This window comes from Cyphomyrmex costatus, unplaced genomic scaffold (genome assembly GCF_001594065.2).
Source record: "Cyphomyrmex costatus isolate MS0001 unplaced genomic scaffold, Ccosl1.0 scaffold123, whole genome shotgun sequence".
Lineage (NCBI taxonomy): Eukaryota > Metazoa > Arthropoda > Insecta > Hymenoptera > Formicidae > Cyphomyrmex > Cyphomyrmex costatus.
This window is the reverse complement of record NW_017275207.1, coordinates 5,367,089-5,388,513: the sequence shown is the minus strand read 5'-3', so window position 1 is coordinate 5,388,513 and position 21,425 is coordinate 5,367,089. Positions and strand designations below refer to the sequence as shown.

The window sequence follows — 21,425 nt, the reverse complement described above, 5'->3', positions numbered from 1 at the left end:
GCTTAATAATCATTCTTTAATAATTTTTTAAAAATGGGGTGCTAACTTTTTAACGAAATTCAAGGTCGCATAGTTCTGATCAGCTTAACAGAAGTATTTTGCGAATATCTAGAGTTCTTGATACATAAAAAACATTTTTGAAGAATAATAAAGTTTAAAAAAAAATAGTAGAAACCTTTGAAAATTTTTTTGAGAATACCGAGTAGTTCTGAGTAGCGTTTTTCTTATAGTTCTCGACGAGTTCTATCGAAAACTGAAAGATGAAAAAGCGATTGGACCAACGGTTTGCAAGATACAGCGACATTTGTCAGAAGATTAACAATTTTTAGAGTATATCTCGGAAACCATTGATCCAATCGCTTTGAGCCCTGATACTTTTCGACAGAACTCGTCGAGAACTGTCCAGAACTCCGATCAGAACTACTCGGTACTCCCAAAAAATTTTGACTTCAAATTTTTTTCTTAAGTCCCACGTTGGAAAATTTTTTGAGAGTACCGAGTAGTTCTGAGTAGCGTTTCTTGTAGTTCTCGACGAGTTCTATCGAAAACTGTAAGGTGAAAAAGCGATTGGACCAACGATTTGCAAGATACAGCGACATTTGTCAGAAGATCAACAATTTTTAGGGTATATCTCGGAAACCATTGGTCCAATCGCTTTGAGCCCTGATACTTTTCGACAGTCGAGTTCTGTCGAAAAGTATCAGGGCTCAAAGCGATTGGACCAACGGTTTCTGAGATATACTTATTTAAAAATTGTATGATCTTACAAATTCAACAAATGTCGCTGTATCTTACAAACCGTTGGTCCAATCGCTTTTCAACCTTACAGTTTTCGATAGAACTCGTCGAGTTCGTACTATAAGAAACGCAACTCAGAACTACTCGGTACTCTCAAAAAAATTTTCAAAGATTTCTGCTTTTTTTTAAACTTTATTATTCTTCAAAAATGTTTTTTATGTATCAAGAACTCTAGGTATTCACAAAATACTTCTGTTAAGTTGATCAGAACTATGCGACCTTGAGTTTCGTTAAAAAGTTAGCACTCCATTTTTAAAAAATTATTAAAAAATGATTATTAAGCGCATATGTCATTAAAAATCATAGAGAACTCTTCGTATCGTCAAAAAGAAGCAGAAATTTTCATCAGAACTATTGTATCTAAAAATTAATTTTTCAAAAATTTTTAATTTTTTTTTTAATATTCGAAAATTTTTTTTACATATCAGGAACTCTAGGCAATCGCAAATTGAAGCTATTGAGCCGCTCAGAACTATTCCACCTCGAAATTCGATAAAAAATTAGCACACCATTTTTAAAAAATGTAAAAAAAATGTTTATTGAGCGGAACTCTTGTTATTAACTATAGGGAACTCTTCGTCTCGTCAAAAGGAAGTGGGAATTCTAATCAGAACTCCTGAGTACTATAGTTGGGGTGCTAACTTAACATACCCCTCTAACGCAATTATATCTTTTTTTTTTAAACTTTTATGCACATAGGCATCTAAAATTGCATTAAAATTATAATAAACTATGCTTCACATCTAAACTTTCTTATTATTTGAACCCACCACATCGTGAAAGCCCGTTAAAAATTCTTACTTCTTATTCCACATTTAACTTTAGTCACGAAGACCGAGTTACCATTGTATATTAACACATTCCCCTAGGAACTATATGTCAAACCAACGCTTTCCTCGATGTCAGCAAAACACTTTCGTGTAAAAAGTCCTTTTTGTCACCACGCAAAAGCATCAAAATGTCCCCATGGGAAAAGAAATGTGAAATACTATGTGAGCATCCCCACGATAAATATTACGTGACTAAGACGGTAAAAGGGAAGACAAACATATGGTTTACATCCGATGAAGCGGTCGCATCGTTATACGACTGACATTTACCAGCTGTTATACTCCCGCGGCGCCAAAAGAGCCCGAAGATAAAGAAAACATTGTTAACACACTACGAGTTTGGCTCAAGTAGCACGAATACTTGTTGAATCCTAGCCCAAGTTAAAAGAAAAGACTTAAACCCAATAAGCTACAAATATAATACATCATATTTAAGAATGCAAAATATAAAATGCACGTATATGTAAACAATTACTAGTATTTATATATTTTAAAATATATTATATATAAAATATAGAAAACGGAATACATGAAAATAATTATTAATGCATAATAAAGTATATTAATATAAAGTTAAAAAAGAGAATATAGCAATTTATGTGATTATCCAAAATTGGAATTCGTTATTTCGCGTGATTTGTATAAAATTCGGATCGCTAACACGCAAAAGTAGGTACTAGTTAAAATTGTCCTCGTACGTGAGTCTCAATAATCATGTAGTCAATTATCGATCGTCAGATAAGTTAAAAACGATTGTATCGGGATGTCGTGTCTGCGCGCGTGCACAACGAGCACGTGAAGGCGAGAGCTTAAGTGTGTATGCGTGCTTACGTGTGTATGCATATATACGGTCAAGTAATCAATAAGTCGCTCGAGACTGCCGACAAACAATGCCTAGCGTGAGAGCCGCTCTCGAAGAAGGCAAAATGCCACCCGCACTATACACTTCGGGACGACAAATCGCCACTTTTTCCGAATAAAATATCGCCAAGACGCTCCAGAATTAATAAAAACAGACGCGCGGATGCAGAAACACATGGAATATAAATAACCTGTTTCTTTTATATTTTTTAGAGATGGTGCAACCAACGTTGTGTGAAACATCATTTGCTTTGATAAAATTGAAATGAAGATTGAGCATTGATTTTAGCATGTCGATTTATGAAATCGAAATTCATTTGTCAATCAGAGTGCAAGTGTTATTGTTACATAAAAAAAACCTGTTAACAATTTACGTCATTTCAATATATAGTTGAGGCAATTTATCATTATTATACACGCATGATCTCAATTTTGTGCATCGCAAAAGGAAATTTTTATAGAAATCGTATAAAAATAACACAAGGAGAAAGTAGTCTTCTCTAAAGTTATCCACAATTCAATAATAAAATAAATGACTGTAATATGATAAAATTATGAAACACCTAAAAGATTTATGATAGCAAAATCGAAAGAGATATTACTTTCTTATATTACTCTCTTAATAATTATATTGTACGGGTAAATCTGTTGGACAATCCTCGCAGTTTTTCTGAACAAAGATTAAATAGATTTTAACAATTTCTAATTTTATTAAACAACATATGTTTCTCTACATTTGATAATCCATGTATATGTGATTATTTCATATTAATTATACGGAGATAAGTTTATTTCTATATAAGTAACATTAATTTTTAAGGATAAAATTAATATCGATTTACTTATTGTATAAAAAATATATAATACGAATTATATATTTTAAAAACATTTATTCCATTTATTAATGACTATTTATTAAATCGACTATATTTTATCGTTTTATTTTAACAGCTGTTTCACTTTTACGTCACATACGCGTCGCGACAATTCTCTTAGTACGACCTTTCTTGCAAAAAACGATAACGCTATACGTATGCGATAAAACGTGATAATCGTGATAATCGCTATTTTTTCTCAAGTTATATACGATTGAAACTTTATAAGTAAACTTTATCAATGGATTTTTATTCCAATGCGAATTCTCAAAGAGAGTTCATGTTGCACGTGTTCCCAACAGTATTTCAAGGCCGCATCTGGATGGAAGTATCGGCCAAGGTTGAATAAATGTCGTATTGAAGAATATGTTCCAGCAACTGGCTCTCTGATGTTTTGCCAATATCGTTCAAATGAAATATTTTGATTCGATATGATATTAAGATGATATCGAAGCAGTTTTGGAAATTTTCTCTTCATGCTTGTAGTCTACACACCTTTGATACACAATATGTACAATATAATTTAAAAAATAAAAAAATCGATTAATTGTAATATAATTTCTTGTTTACAAACTTTTTAGTATATTTCCACTTTTTTTATAATGTATTTGCGACTATGTATAATACAGACCATTCGTTTTAATCCGCAAACTGTTGTATCAAGGCATTTTTTCCTATCGTTTTTCATTAACCTTATCATATCGAAGCAGCAATTGAAGCTTTATGTTTTACGATGAAATATATCATTAACGTTTCAAGATAATCTGAAGAAAGATTAGCTAAGTCTAATTAATCAATACTGAAAGAAATCTACATGGTCCATAAATCGAGCCCGTCGGCATAATTCGACTACATAAAAAACATTTCTTCTTCTTCGCTATTCTAAATTCAAACAAAACCACCGGAGCGACTGCAGTTAAGAAGCAATAAAGTTAAGAAGCAACCGCTGCAAATAAAATTCAGTGCGACCTCGAGAGAACCCGTAATTTCGCCAGCGGGGATGCTATTGCGCCTTTTTGCTGTGATATAAAACGTACGGTTGAGTCCACACAAGTGTAGTTTCTGATTCGGAATAAAAAGTATGATTTGTAGCTTACGCTACGGTCTCAAGGACAGTTCAAGATAGAGAGGTGAGGAGATCAGGAGGTCAAGGGCTAATTAAATCGACACTTGATCGATCGTCAAATTTAATTTAAACGTTAGAATAAAAATCAAAAGATCATATACTCGGGTATGCATTTATAAATGCGATATATGGTAAGAACATGAAATTTTAGTGGAAACACAACATTATACACCTATTATATATTCTTAATATTGTGTCTCATAATTTATAGTCATCAGTGACCTAATAATATTAATAAATAAATGCGATACAATAGCTTCACATTAAATTACATATATGAATATTTAGGATATAAAGATTTGTTTGATTACCTTCAATTTATACTAACAACTGAATATTTTAGTAATAAAAGCGTGTTATCTGAATGTTTCATGATCTCATAGATAATGGTTTAAGTACGTGTCAAATTATGAATTAAAGAGGTTAAGGATTGCGAATCAAAAGTTAGAACTTAATCAATTAATTAGAATAAAACGGATTAAAATTATCTGTTTAATTAATTAATTCTAATTCTTCAATTTACAATCCTCATTCTCCAAAGTGCAGTGTGATACAGGCTTAACATATATGTATCGATAAGATGTGTATAGTAGTTAAATAGATATCATTTTATTTTACATTTTTAAGAGGGTAAATATAATAAAGTAAATCATATATGCAGTATAAAGCGCATTTCACGAATGTAAAGTGCTATTAGAAATAAACTAGACCATTACTCTGACTATACACATACTTTACATTCCCTGTTTTCAAGTTTACTTCCACTCTTTGGATGTTAACTGCTGTTTTACTATTTGCCAACGTTGTCTAGTTTATAGAGCTTTTAAAAGTTACAGAAGCTCAACACGGAAGTGCCGTTTACGCATCGATTAAAAAAAAATTAGAAAACAGCGAAATTCACATGGTTCTATTCAAATTTAATTAAAATGTAATTAAAGTAATTATATTTCAATTAACGTGTTTTCGATTTTAAACAAAGGGAATATATATTATAATTTTTTACTATACATTATTTTGTGTGTAGGACTACAAAAACAGTGGAGCTCTAATACCTAATTTGTGACAAAAAAGGGCATTTACCATATCTGTCCCAATTAATTCCGCGGCATCAACGAATAATTCTTATTTTTCCCAATATATTTCCTCTACCCGTACCAGCCATTTATCTCGGAGCGAGAGAGACATATTTAGCAAATTTGCGTGGCATTCAAGGTCAATGGAAGGCGGAAACACCGGCTCGTGCAATCGATGCCGGCAATCCGGATTATCATTCGACGGAAGATCCTGGCTTTAATACTCCATTGGTACTATGGTAAACTCATCGATTTATCTTCTTGTTCTCTTTATTCTCAAACTTTCTGTTTCTGCTTTGCTCTCTGCTCTCTGACTAATGATGCCGCCAAAAAATGGAAGTTGTCTCTTTGTCACTACTCGCTTCGACTGCAAGCACGATTGACGTTTTAATTCGAAGTTTCAGCGAAGTTCGATAGAAGGAAGATAATGATCTCGCTACCATTACAAAATATCGCTCGAAAAATATCTCACGCGAAAGGAAATAGCAATGTCAAACGCGCGACTTTTTCGGAAAACTGGCTCGCTCCTTCAAGCGCGAGCTTCCTGTTTCGGTCCTATAAAGGTTCGAAATCGATTTTTTTCCCGGGAATTTTTGCTCGGGATTTTGATGGGAAACGATCCTTATTCTCGGTCATTGTCAGTTAAACAAGCGATAATCTTTAGACTAGATACATTACAAACAGCTCTCGGAATTCACGGGAACTCGAACATACGAGAATTAACAGGGTCCTGGGAAATTCAACTCCCAGAAACGTCCGTTCGCATTGCGCTCACCCGAATCTCTGATCATTGAACCACTAAGTTTCGAGGATTCGATATCACAACCCACTCGCGCGCGTTACAAGTCATCAATGCGAATCTTCGTGAGACAATAGAGGCTTTGGGCTAACCACGATGTCGGAGGATACGTCCTGATTGAATGATCTAATGAATATTCAGAGAAGTCTGGGATCATGGTTCTTCAGCGAAGAGCACGCATTGAGGACATTTCAATTAAAGTACAAATACACCTAGCTTTTCAATTGAAAGGCTTGTTTGCTTTGAAAGGACTGTTTGTAGTATTTTCAGTAAAACATAAGACAGAGCTTATATGTATGTGAAGTATAGATAATTCTATATAATAATATGCCTTATCTTGAATTATAATTGTACAAAATAAATTAGCTCATCATTAATTGGGAGAAAAATTTTCACAAATGTAAAAAATAAATATAGACATATATTTTATACTATAAACATTTTTTACAATACATAATTTGTATAAATTTAACAGATGGTGTATTTTGATTGTTAGTGTCAACATTTCTCTTGTCTTCTATCGCAGATTTTGAAATATTTAATTGCGCCTTTCGTTGATCTAGTAATTTAGTGGTATATAATATATTCTAAACGTGATTCAGTGGTAAACAATTAATTTACTGGAAAACGCCTCTCAACGATTGTTGAGGCTTACTGTAACGGGTGTGATACACAGCCAATGAAATAACCGCTGTGAAAATTGACGTCTGCTCTACTTCCGCATCACAGTCACAATTTTCAAAGGTAAACGATCGGCGGTGGCTGGGAATATTCAATCGGGCAGGAAGTCACATGGAAGAAAGAAACGACTTCGCTTCCGGCAGTCCGTCTGTCAGTCCTCTCGAAAGCACACGGAAAGTGACAAAGCGTAAGACGAAGAAAATCGGGGGAACCGTTACATGAAAAATCGAGAGACGAACGTAAACGGAAGGTTGAAACGGAGGTAAACGGAAAGTAATAGAAGAGTAGCAGAATAAAAAATTGTACCACGTGCGAAGTTTTTCTCATGTCCGATAAAATTAAAACGCAACTGAAAAATCGCGAAAGGGAACACGGTCGAAAGAGCGATTTATTCCCGTTAATCGCGGATTTTCCCTATACATTCGAATTGAATTGTACGGTCCATGGGGAAAAAACGGAAGTGGACGTTTCCTGGAGAAATGTGTTTTTATTTGGCACCGACGCAAAATAAATCGGGATGTACGAGTACCTAAAGCCTCAACTATCGAACTTCCGAGGGAAGTATATTGCGGTAGTCTAGAACTCGAAAAATGTACCGTAAAGCAAATACGTATGAAAGGAAAAAGATTATCGAGGTTATAGAACTTTAGCTTTTACAAAAATATTTATAGTACTTTTGTAAAATACCAGAAACTCAAAAAAAAAGCTCAAAATTCTTATTTAAATTATAAAATTGTATATAAAATTATATTCATTCGTTAATGTATTGTTATTTTAATAGAATCCTATATATTGTTACTTCTGCAATAAAAGTTGGAGAAGAGCAATTTTTATGCTGTTATATATGTCTAGCGCAGTTACATCTCTCTGGATACGTTCCCTGCCTCTCGCTAATACGGGATTTCTGGTATTCAGATATTGAAATGTCCGAATCGATTGTCGGATGTATAAACGTGTTTTGGGTTTTCTGACAGATTAACTCGCAGATCCGACGGCGAAAAACGGCCTGGTGAAAACGGGAGAAATCGAATGTGATCACCATCTCTTCGGAAGGTATCCATCAATGGGAAGTGGCCGAACGTGTTCTTCTCCTCGATCTTCTCCGGTCTTCACCTGGCTAGCGTTGAAGTAAAACTTCAAGCACACTCGCAATCTTGCTTTTTCAGCAAGAAGCATTTTTACTACGTGCGCTAAGTTACATTCATTATTAATGCTTGTCTGTAGCTTTTAACGTACAAAATTTATCGTTGTATTTTAATCAAATTAGTTTCATGGACAATAATTATCAATTTAATAAACAAACTATAATTAAAATATCATTCCATAATATTTCATTCAATTTTATAAATTACAATTTATATATTAAGCTTTGTCGTCATATTGCTCTTTTTTCTATATTTACTGCATTCGTTTTTATGCTTGTTTTTTAAACAACAAAATATAAAGATAAAATTATACATGATGTTTGAAAAACAGAAACTTTGAAGATTACTCCTCAAAAGATAACAAGTCTCAGAAACCGTGAGTCAAGTATAGCAAAGATTTATTCCCGGTGTGCAAAGTTCCTGTCAAGTTATCAGTATTCTGCGCGAGTATTCTACCGTAAAGGATAATGAGCTTACCATTTATCGTGAACAAGATAGCGCGTGCTTCCTACGAAGAATGCGAACATCAAAGACTTCGGCAGACGTTCTGCCGGAAATAAAGGGTATCGAGGCGCGCGCAAGAAACGCCCGCACACACACAAAAAAGTTCCCGTTTCTGCGTTTACATGCACGGCGCGTGACTTCCTGGTGGCGACGATACGCGTGTGAATGGCGACACTATGCATAGCATCGGGCATTACGATTATTACGATCAAATGACCGCGACGAGAACGCAGAATGGAGTGGTGGCCCTGCTCACGAGGACGAGAGCCGGCCCACTTATGAATTACCGTTACTACTTACCAGTTTGCGCAGGCGAAAGCCACCGTAAGTGGTCAAGGAGTGCATTCGAAGAGTGCACGAGAAACAATCGTACGCACAATCAAGACGCGTACCATGGCGAAAGAAATTGGGAATTTGTGCGATTCTCCACGGAATTAATTCGGTACCTTAAACCTTACATCGGTAATGACACATTTCATTTCGTAGAAAGTAGAACGGCATTATCGCTGCGGGAAATAAAAGTTGTTTCTCGCGTTCAACGGAAAGTATGGAGGAATTATATGAAATTACACAAATAAAGTAATCACAATTGTCTTCGACATTCATGCAGTTGGTTTTTCCTGCATTTTCCAATTACTCCTAAATTCTGTCAACTTCCCTTTATTAGGACAATATTAAGCATCGTTAACACCGCGCACGATAATGATAATTAAATCGATGTCACCGAAAGTTATAAGCCAGAATATTACGTGTGTGATATAATCTCGCAATTTATAATCCCGCAGCTAATACAGCCTTACGGCTCACGCGCATATTATGCACACTCGATAATTGAGAAGCCAAGATTCTTATAACGAGCGGTTCCGCTTGATAACTTTATACGCACATTTATCTTGCGTCCAGCGGCAATCCTATTCATAATTCGAACGTTGACCGACGATACTTTCGCTTTTCCTCGGTTGCGTATCGTCAATAAGAATCGATCCCACCGTAGCACTGTGTGAGTAATGCAGTCGCGTTGATATTACATAATTGAAGGTATCCTCAAGAAAATGTACAATCGTTAAATTATTCTTAATAAAAAAAAAGATACCACAAGAGAGGAAATGCGATAAATAATCGTAAATGAAATCTACTATACATCCTGCGGCAATAACCTTTTTCCACCACACATAATATATTTTAATTTTATTCAATTATGCATTAAAAAAGTATTATTCAATAGAGATTGTACTATTATTTTCTCAAGCTGCATCTTTTTGCTGAAGCATTTTATAAGATGACAGTTGTGAGTTTTTAATATTTCTAGGAAATTCTTTAATTACGTAGGTACGTGTTTATTACCAAATATCTATTTATGGATATATATTATAACATTACATTTCTAAAAACAATCATATTGAGGAAGAAACACGAAAACATTATTTTTATTATTCTTAAACAAAGATATAACGGCAATGCAAAATATAATTGTTATCTACTAAATACTGTTACACCACATAACTGACAATTGTAAATAGCAAACATGTTTGCACTCGATTCGCTTATAATGGATTATTATGGATTATAGGGCAAACTACGGCAACTATTATCTTTAATGCATGTACACAAAATATCGACATAAATATGCAACACGTTCGTGGATTCTGCCAACTCACGATATAATATAGAAAATATTAATACTGCGGAAAATGCTTAGAACAGCGTGATGAAAAAAATATTAATTTGTAAGTTCATAAAAGCGCTACAAATTTTCATATTTTTCATTTTTAAAAAATCTTGTTTTCTCACCGTAAATGATAAATTATGACGCCAAAATACATTCATTTTGTGCACAAAATATGAAGCCAAAATTACGTTCTTTTAAAACATATTTGAAATAAATCATGGATAAACATAATCTGACTGTATATACGACATGTACACAAAGGTAGTGTCTACCGAAATAAGCGATATCGGAATAAATTACAGGTGTCAATGACACGTAAACGGATCAATTGATACAACGTGTCAGACACGGGGCAGCGACACGGTCAATCCCTTTCTACGATCCTTTTAATTCCCGTCCCTTCGGCAAATATGTGCACGGGAACACGATGCATCTCTCCCACCTCCGCACGCGTGCGTGCATCGACATAATCGTTCGCGTTGGTACACGCAGAAATATTAATGTAACGCTCGCCGCGGCTGTCGGAGCAGCGCGTTGTAATCGGGCGTTTCCTCATCATCACATATGAAGTGATGTCAGGTCCTCGAGCGCGGCCGGTCGGTCACTTCCACGCAGGGACATCGTATATACGACAGGACATTGTCCATTATCATCGCACGCCATTCTCCTCCTAATTTTCTCCCTTCTTTTTCCCTACCCATCGGCCGTACGTCGCTCGTAAATCTCTTCGCGGCTCTCGCAAGTAAATGGTCCACGGGAATCAAAATCCCTGTTGGACACGATCGTAAAAACCCAAGCTGATTTTATATTTTAGTTACGATCGTTGTGGGAAAAACGTAAAGACATTCTTGGACTTATAAATCTTATTTTTTTTATCTCGTAATCAAACACGGAAAGAAGGATTTTACTAAAGTATCCAAAAATTTAATTAAATACAGACATAAAAATAATTTTGTTGAATCATCAAAATAATTATGCAGTTAAAATCAGTTACTAGAATATCAAAACGTATAATAGCATTGCTTATTATGCTTAAGATTCCTAGGTAATTATTCTAATAGTCTAATAAAAGGATTTATGAAGTTAGCACGACATTCTATTGATATAAAAAAAATTATAGTTTCTCAGAAGCATTTTTTATTATTTCACAGTTTCTTATAAAAACAAAAAAAATTCCACATTTTTCATACTAAACAACCAAAAATGAAAAAATATCGTGCTACATTCGCAAAGCACGTCATATTTTTATTTTTAAATTTTTAGTATAAAAAATATGAAATTGACACGTACCTTATCTTTTTGTACTACAAGTTTTAACGCAAACTCCATTTGCACTCGTAATAGTCCTACAGTGTCTACTAAAGTTTAGAAACAGTTCCGTTAATTTAACTAAAAAAAATAATATTGAAAAATTTGAAGTGCTAACTTCCCGTGGCACCTCAGAATAAAAAAAAATCAATTTTGATCATTAAATTTTATAAATATCGAAGTTGGCATCTCATTAAGAGTAAAATACCATGCACAACGATTAGTTCCAATCGATTTTTTTGGCATTTTTCGATAGTTCTACAATAGTTTGAATAATGCTTTCTATAGATTCTATCGAAGGTACCGATCTTTTTAAATATGTTTAAACCATTTTTTAATCTGAACGCTGGCATCTTATCTATACGGAAAGTATGAGGTGCTGACAGTTCCGATCGTTTTCTTTACAGTTTTCGATAATTCTCAGTTTTTAATATTTCCAACCATTTGTACACACACATATACTTTGAAGAGTTTTATTCCGGCCTTTAACGATTTTTCAAACAAATTTTTTGTTTAATCCGAGCGCTGGCACCACATAACACGAGTAAAATTCCAGCCGACTTTTTGACATTTTCCGATAGTTCCGCAATAGTTCCAACGCTTTCTGTAGGTATGTTTTGTTTAGAATTCCCGCTTTTATAATTATTTTTAAATAATTATTAAACGTGAGTCCTGGTATCTTTTTCTCATCAAATGATTCTCATCAAATAAGAAATACTCTCAGGAAGTGTTGGAACTATTATAGAACTATCAGAAAATGCCAAAAAGTCTGGCTGGTATGCGGTACCTACTTTACTCTTATGAAGTACTAACGTTCGGATTAAATAATTATTATTTAAAAGTACTTAGATATCGGAACTATTATTAGAACTTATCAAAAATTATAGAACTCTTAATAAACTATTAAGTTTCATGATTAAAAAATTAATTTTTTTAGATGGCATGGAAAGTTAACATTTTAAATTTTCAAATGTTTTTTTTGTTACAATTAAATGAAAACTATTTCTAAAACCTATTAATTATAGAACAATTCCGCGTGTAAATGGGATTTGCGTTACAATATGATGAGATATCAACTTCACACACATATGCCTTGATATATAAAGCTATAAAACTGAAAAGTGCTATTGGAACCGCCATTACTTTTTTTATATATTAATAAAACGTACTAACTTTATAGAATTTTCAACAAAATTATTTTTAAATCTATATTTAATTAAAATTTATATTTCAGCAAAATTATTCTTTATGTGATATTCATACGTAAAATATGCTTATAAATTATATGAGGAGTACTTGATTTTTATCTGAAGTTTTATATTAGTTTTATACCCATTTCACGAAAAAAATTATTACAATCCTAAGCGTATAAAGACACTTCTTATATTTCTTTCTCGTTTTATCTCACGTAAAAGTTTGATTCAATTCGGACTTTTAGAGAAAGTAGTATAATTAGAAGAAAGAAGAAGAAAAGAGAGCAAAATTATCTCAGCCAACTATCTAGATTTGCGGATAAAATAAAAAAAATATTCAAAGCTCGCTAAGAACATTCTTCCGCAACGGTAATGGAATAAGTTTGAAAATTAAACAGATTGCTCTTTTCTTTTTATCGGACACAAAGACGCGCCTAAAATTTCTCATCGTCGCTCTCTATTCTCTGCGTTCCACCATTATCGATTTCTCGTCGACCGTAAATTTGGAGATTCGCCGCATCGTCGCGTGGAATTTTCGTTGCGAGGTTAGCCGAATAGGAGGGTCTGAGAGACGATTTCGCAGAAGGTCATGGTTCAAAGTGGCGCAGCTGACGGAAGGACGACGGACAAGGTAGTTACTACTAACTTGAAGCACTTATCTCGATCCGATTATAAAGCTCGGTCTACCGTTCTGTCGTTCAACGTACAATTCAACGTCATTTGTTTTATACAAACGTAATTTAGATGAAACCTTTATACCGTGAAATAAAATTTGAAGTAAAAATTCTCTGTTATCGTAAAATATTCAGACTAATTTTTTCGCAATTTAAATATATTATTTTATCGTACAGATTTATTATGTATTACTGCACTTCTCCATTTTCCTCATATTTTATACGAATAAAAAAGAATAAATCCAAGCAATTAGATAACAACTGTTACTCACGCAAATATTTTAGTACTTAAAAAAATTATTCATCATTTTTCATATATTTCTTTACATTCTAAAGAAATTTTTCAAAATATAAAATCGTTTTTTTCCCTCTCTGTTACAACAAAATGCATAAATAACTACGCAGCAAATAGGGCGAAATAGAACAATTTTATGAATTAAATTTATTTTTTTGCGGTAAACAAATCATTATTTTAACGAACAAGGCAAGTTCTCGAGCCGAAAAAAACCGAGGGAAATTAGTTTTTGCTGAACTAAATTCACGTTGAATTTAGTTTTCCATTATAGACGCAAGCAGTGGAACACTGCACAAAGCCCGCAATGAATTAACACGCGAACGCCCTCATCGCATAGACTGTCTTAAGTACAATGTGGAACTCCATCGCAGCATCGACCCTACTTTTGTCCCCGTTTCTATCGCCACTTGTCATTTTGATTTCAAATGTCAATTAATTGCTGCCGGTTTCGTAGGCCAGCTATTATTCCTCGTCATGACACAGTGTTTTATTTAATATTGATGCTATTTATTAAGTATCCTAATTAGTAAATGTCGTACACTGAATCAAAAGTATACGCAAATACAATAAAAATGTTCATTGTATTGATACAAAATTTATTAAAATTGGTTCAACGAAATAATTTTATTCTCATAATAATTTAGATTTTATAGAAGAATGAATAATGTGAGTTATAAAACAATTGTTAGAATCTATTGTAACAATGAATATGTACAATGAATAGGTACTATTTTTTTTCATTTGTAATGTAGTTGTAATCGTGTATCTTTAGAGATATCGTTTCAATTTACGATTGCGCCCTATGTTATGGTAATTTTATGTAATTTCATCTATTAATTTTATAATAGATGAAGACTAATAAATCATTCCTGAATCATAAACAGTGATTCAAATTTCCAAGAAATAAAAACAAAAATAACATTCTAACTATATCTCGTGTTAACTATATCTATTAATTTATGAGAATTTATATTTGTATATACTCAATACATATACAAAATATCAGAAGATTCTATTCCTCCTATTCATTTCTTTGAAGTTGACGATCGATATTTCATTAATGGAAATCTGATTTGACGTTATCTTTCATAAAAACTTTTTAATTGTCAAACTTAAATATTTTAATAGCTCAAGCGCAAATTAAAATTTTATTAATTGAAAAATTTGAAATATTTGCTTATATAATAAGATTTAACTACGCATTCATATAGCTTAGTTAAATAAAATCTCCGTGCAATAATGCATACTTCCGATTGTATACAATTGAAAAAATTAATTGTAAACGATAATCTTCGTAGTTGAACAGAGTATCGGAAACTGTGGAATACCTACATAGATTTGTGACTGTCATACTTAGCGTGTTAAATGCGCGACGGAAATGTGGGTCAATGCGGTATCGTACTATGTAATTCTTTGTTATGACTGAGAATGCAGTGAAGTGCAATATGTAATCAATTAGCAACTAAATGAGCGTCTCGTAAGCAAGCACAGTAATGCTTAATAATTCAATTATTAAATCACGGTTAATGCGGTAATAATACGCATGTAATTAACATAATTTATCAGAAAAAAGTCTCTTTCCTTATAAGATATAGCTAAATAATCGTTTTCGCACTGGAGCAATTAATCAAATTTTTCATTATCTCCTCCTGTTATACACTTTCAAATTAGCGGATTCTTCCAGGTTCCTGTATTAAAGAATCAGTTATACAAGCTATTCACGTTAATTGATAATTTTTTTTTCCTTGACGAGCGCATAGAGACGATGCATTTATCTTATATGCGCAGTATAATAGCATATACTTATTATAGCTAATCGATAAACGTACTAATGGATTGGTGTAGAATTATCAGAAACCTTGTCACGACCTTGCTTTGCCTTTTTCAACTATAGGTACATTCCGTTATTCTCTGTAAATACTGAAAATCTACATTATACGTAAACATATACAAATTTCAGTACCTACTTGTAGTGAATAATGAAAAGCAGCCTACGTTTTTCTGTAAGAACTTATATAATCATTCTATACAAAATTATATAAAACTATAAAGGCAATAAAAATGCCCTTTTTTATCACAGCCTTTTGTATACCATATTGTGTATTTCCTTCAATAAGTAAAATCAGAAACAGGTTTAAAAAAAAGCCTATACGTTCCAAATAGAATTTATTATTACTTCTTGAATCTGAATTACTTTTAAAGTGTGAGACAATTAAAGAAAATAAAAATAACTATGAGAAGAATTGTTTAAATGCTGTAAATGTAAATCTCCAACATAGTTTCCAAAGTATCGCGACGCCATTGTCGATACAAGGAAAACTTTGAAACAGCGCGAGTATCCGATAGGAGAAATCGTTCAGAAAATCGACAGAATTAAACTGAATTAAAGTTTTCTAAGCGTATCGGAAATACGAGAATTAATGATGCGCAAACAACTGATCAATCTGCTTAACTTGCATAATTATTACAGTGATTAAGGGCACAAGCGAAACAGATTTGCAGAATTGGTTCAAATAAGCTTTCGTTAATTAATTACTAAAATTATATATATATATATTTGATAATCAATTAACCAAAAGCTTATTCAATAATTCCTACAAAACTATTATATATACATAAAATTTTATGTACCATGTATGAATTGTTCTGACATAAAAACTTGGTCTTTCTTACAAATGATAAAAATGATAATGTTGTACCACCAATACGGAATTAAAACATCGATACTTACAAAATTAAAAATTTTATTCGTTAATATCACTTTTAATATCTTCCGATATTAAAACATTATTATATAATAAATGAAATGAATAAATGAAATAACTATTACGTATACCATATTGAATTATAGATATCCAACTTTTTTTTTAAATCAAATAAATATATCTATATGTGACACCGAATGTGATTCTAATTGAGTTAATAAAATATACTAACATTTCTTTCACTTCATGGCTAGGATACCATATCACAGTTCGTTAGCGGTTTAATTAACGTGGAGAAGAAATTAGAAAGGAGGAATTTAAGAAAGACTACATATATTTAGACAAAACAGAAAGCGACTAGACAATTAATGAGCACAATGCTATTATCATGCAATGGAACTCTTTTTTTTCTTTTTTGAAGTCGATACTAATGAAGTACGACTGGAGTGCCTTTCATGGGAGCTGTACTCTGATGCAAGTGTAACAGTCGTCCTCTCCATGAACACGTCGATATCCGAAATAAAAGCGACGGTTTTAAAAAGCAGTTTCACGCGATTGTGACTGGTATACGTCATAGAGTTGGATCATTTCTGTGCGACTAGTTTTTATCGACTTATTCTACTTTGAACGAAAAAAAATATATCACGTGGCAAAGAAATAAAATATTCGAAAACGGAGAAATAGATTCAAAAGTGAAGGAATAACATTTCTACGAAAAATATGCAGCGCGAATCTATTTATATATTTTCATTATACATTTATGTTTGCTTTCCAGTAAGGATATTGTTCGAAATTTGAGACGGTAACACACAAGAAACACTTCGATATTCCACTTCTGAGAAAAAAAATACACAACACACGTTTCACCATTATCTTTCATGCGGTGAAATGCGTTGTTAAGCAGAAACGCTTACATAAATAATGGTAGAATTTATGCCGCACGCACTTGCACACACAGATAGAAACATTATTCTACTTAGAAGGAGAGAGGGAGAGAGAGAAAGAGAGAAGAAAGCATATGACACCGCGCATAACGCACGGGATACAAACATCGCAGTGTTAGTTCTCTCTCGCTTAGTGAGACAATAGATCGTTTTGTTAAACAACACGAGTTCTCTTTAGACTCCACAGTTTTCGATTATTGTATTCGACGTTGCGAGTTCTACGAAAAAAAGGACATGCTAATTGTAAACCTGTTAATTTCACACCTTTAGTTCGCACAACTTAAAAATTGAAACGAGATGCTGTTTTTTTTACAGATTCGATCGATCATCATAACATGTGTATTGTAATAATTCTATTCTGTAATACGTTATAAAAGGATTATAATAATTGAGTGAGATTTTATTGAAGTCCGTTAAGACCTTGATTAAGACCGAAGCTTCGAATGTAAACAATTAAAGTAAAATTAATCAATCGTTGAACATCGATTTAACATTATGTTTTATGAATACACCGTATAAACTTTGAGTACATACATTTTATGTAGAAATGATTTATTGCTCAATATTTCACGGAGTAATATACAATTTTCGATATATTTTTATATTGATATACAAGTGCAAAATAATTTAGTAATATATTTCTCGTGCATAACATCCTGCAAATTTTGAGCATTATTAATTTAAGCATCATTAATATCATAATTAATTACAACATATAATGTTCAGTATTCAATATTTAATTCATTTGTTTATGTCAGCAAGCGTTAATCTAGAAGAAACATCGTTTCTCTCTTGTGGCAAATAGCGTTGAAGTTTTGTCATGAAAAACTATTATGACGATTATCAAGATTTATATTGCTGTCCATAGAACTCAAGACTTTCCAGAAATAGATATATACTCGACGGAAATAAAGACTTCAACTATACCCGGCGCGGTGAACTTTACATTTTTGCGCTATATAATAATACAATACGTCACGTTTCTATGCACTTGGGAATGTAATTCTCGGTACATGCATTATTTCACCTCGTTATCCGGTATATTATTGTGTGAGTTCCGTTAACTTTCCGATGTCTTTTTTTTATCGATATCAATTAATTTCACTCGTTATTCGAATAAATTATTTTATCGTTTTCAACGTAGAAAGGATTCGTAAATTTATAATTATAAAAATAGCAAGCGAGTGAAACGTTTAAAAAAAAATGTATTTATTTTGTGACTTTAGCATTTTCGTAAAATGTTTCAAACGTTCAAAATTGAATGTGTATATCATTTCGACGTAACATATCTACAGAACGCGTTTGTGGATTAGTCTCATATTAAAATTAAAATTTTTGTTGTGAGATTTATGTACTCTCTTTTGAAATCTGCATTTTCGAAAAATTCTATTTTAAAATGGTGTTGTAGAATAAGCACGTGCAATTAACTTTCTAATCTTTTCTAATCTTGGGAATTTTTATCATGTTTTATCTCGCCTCTCTCTCTCTCCTCTCTCTTTCTCTCTCTCACAAGGCTATTCATTAAAACCTCAGCAAATCGAGAGAAAAGCTCAACTAAAACTGAAAACTGTTCTCGGCGATGATGACGCGAAACACGCACGTTAGGATTCTCTTATGGCGGAACGCCGCAAGACGGCTGTATGGAATTTGAGAGCGTATAATAGCCTGCCATAGTTGAGACCTATATTTAGCGCGGCTCGCGGTTTGCTTTTTCTGATGAACCATTAAAACTTCGTTGAACCAAGCCGGAAGCTCAGCTCTAGATAATCTCCAACTCGAAGACTGTTCAAGCTTTAGGGCGCTTAAGCACGGTCTTATGAGGCTAGAGAAACAGCATGTGCTGCTAGTGAAACGGATTATACGAAACGCGCGAATTTCTGATAAACACATGTATTATCCGAATTACCACAAACATATTTCTATTTTAGAAGAATATATGTCTTAATAAGAAGGAGTTTTGACTTTCATAAATTTTATCAAAATTAAAGAGAATATATTTTCTCTTAAATTTTATCATGAAAATATCATATAATAGTTGTGGTACTAATACATTTTAAATATCTTTACCACACACTTCTCAGTAAAATTATTCAAACGTATATTTTATCGTAGTTTTATTAATGAATAAAAGATTTACATAAAATTTTTCGAAATACAACGTTATCCCATGACTATCATATTTTCGGAGTAAATTTGAAAAAATGGCATATTTCGCAAAATAATTAAAAATAGGGGTAAAACCGGGTAATTTAGATAAATTGACAAAGATTTTAAAATTGCATAAAAGATTGAAGTCGCATAATGTATTCAACTAATTGTAAGTATATAAACATACGTTATTGCTGCTGCAATAAAATATGTTTTGTATATATGATTGAATACACAATGCGACCTCAATCTTTTATACAATTTCAACGTTTCTGTTAACCTGTCCAAATTACTCTGCTTCATTCTAAATTGAAAAATAATGACCGTTCTGTATTTAAACCTTTCACAACTTTTTTTATTACATAATTGTATGACTTGTGTTAATAATCGTGTCAGCGATTCCAAATGATACATTCATTCGACGAACGTGCATTGAGATATAGCACATGTATTTCTCTGTGAGATAATTTATATACAGATGTAGATACTGTTGTAATTGCAGCACTTGACAATACAGTGAAGTTACGTAAATCCGGTAAACTCGGATTTTGAAACAGACGCGCATAGATAAAAAAAATCTGACGTTTGTTTTCACTAAAATAATCTGTATCCGTGCATTCGAGATTAATTTATATTTATATATGTTCATACTAACATTCTGCGAATTACCCAACGCCAGCACGTTTCGCGTGACTGTTCATCGCCTCGCTACTTTAACTTTCTGCTATTATTTTCGCTTCTTGCTACTTGCTTATTAAACGCGCGTGAATACAAAGATTTCTCAGAACAATATACGCTTCTTGCATACAACCGAACTCTCTTTCTCTGTAACAAGCGCGCCGCGAATGCTTCTGGAGCAAAGTTTCAGTCGATTTCATCGCGATCTAATCACTTAAAATTGATGGTACATGTCGGAGAGAAATATTTCGCAAGCGGTAGTACAAAATTCTACGTTCTGAATAAAATCCAAATCTTTTTTGTGCATACTCGGCTTATTACGTAATAAAAGAACTGTGGAAAATCTGATACTTAACGCATGTCATACGATTAAAACCTTCCTGATTATAAATTTGTAAGAACAATAACGTTACGTCTTATAAGTTAGCGAAATAAAGTGAGCAGAATTGATTTTAACTAACTTAATTTTTATTTGTTGCTCATTTGTTCCGTTAACTTATAAGACGTTACAACGTTTTTGTTTGTCGATAGGTACATGCTTTTCAATAACATTGCCTTTAACTTTTCTCTACGGAAATCAAAGTGTGAAATCAATTTCAACTCGCTGTCCCTATTAACGATATTTCAGAATAGCAACACTCACCTGGTGGAATGATCAACAAAGGAACCGCCATCCAGAAGCCTCAGCTTGGCGAAAAGCACGGCACTGACGAATGGCACCGCCGTGAGCTCCTCGAGGTCGACCTCCACCGAGAATTTGTACTTTTTCTTTTTCATCATGAAGGCCATCTCACTCAGGCCGGGACACCGCACCTTGAATCCTGTTTGCGTGTAACGCGCAAGTTCTCGAGCGAGTCCCGAAGGCAAGCGGGAATTTCGAGTCTACACAGTGTACGGACCCCTCCAGCGACACTACCGTCCTTGACTTCGATTCAACAATCGCGAGTGATCCCGGCCGATCGATACATACGGCCGATTTCGTAACTTCCTGGAACCGGTCGTTCGCGTTTCTTCGACTATCACTTCGCGATTCTACGCATCATCGGTCTCACTGACGTTTCGCGCCCGCGCGGGAAAGTCATTCCCGACGTTTTAATTATGGAAAATATAGACCGGAAG

At 33.3% G+C, this 21,425-nt stretch overlaps 1 protein-coding gene across 1 annotated transcript in view; it reads right to left on the bottom strand.

The window, feature by feature from the left end:
- The window catches only part of LOC108782099 (protein FAM102B), a 64,475-nt gene extending 43,332 nt beyond the window's left edge, over window positions 1-21,143 (bottom strand). The window contains exon 1 of the mRNA XM_018550268.1: window positions 20,950-21,143. Coding sequence (XP_018405770.1) covers window positions 20,950-21,095 — 146 coding nt within the window. The 5' untranslated portion in view covers window positions 21,096-21,143. The remainder of the gene's footprint in view (window positions 1-20,949) is intronic.
- Window positions 21,144-21,425: the final 282 nt, after the last annotated feature.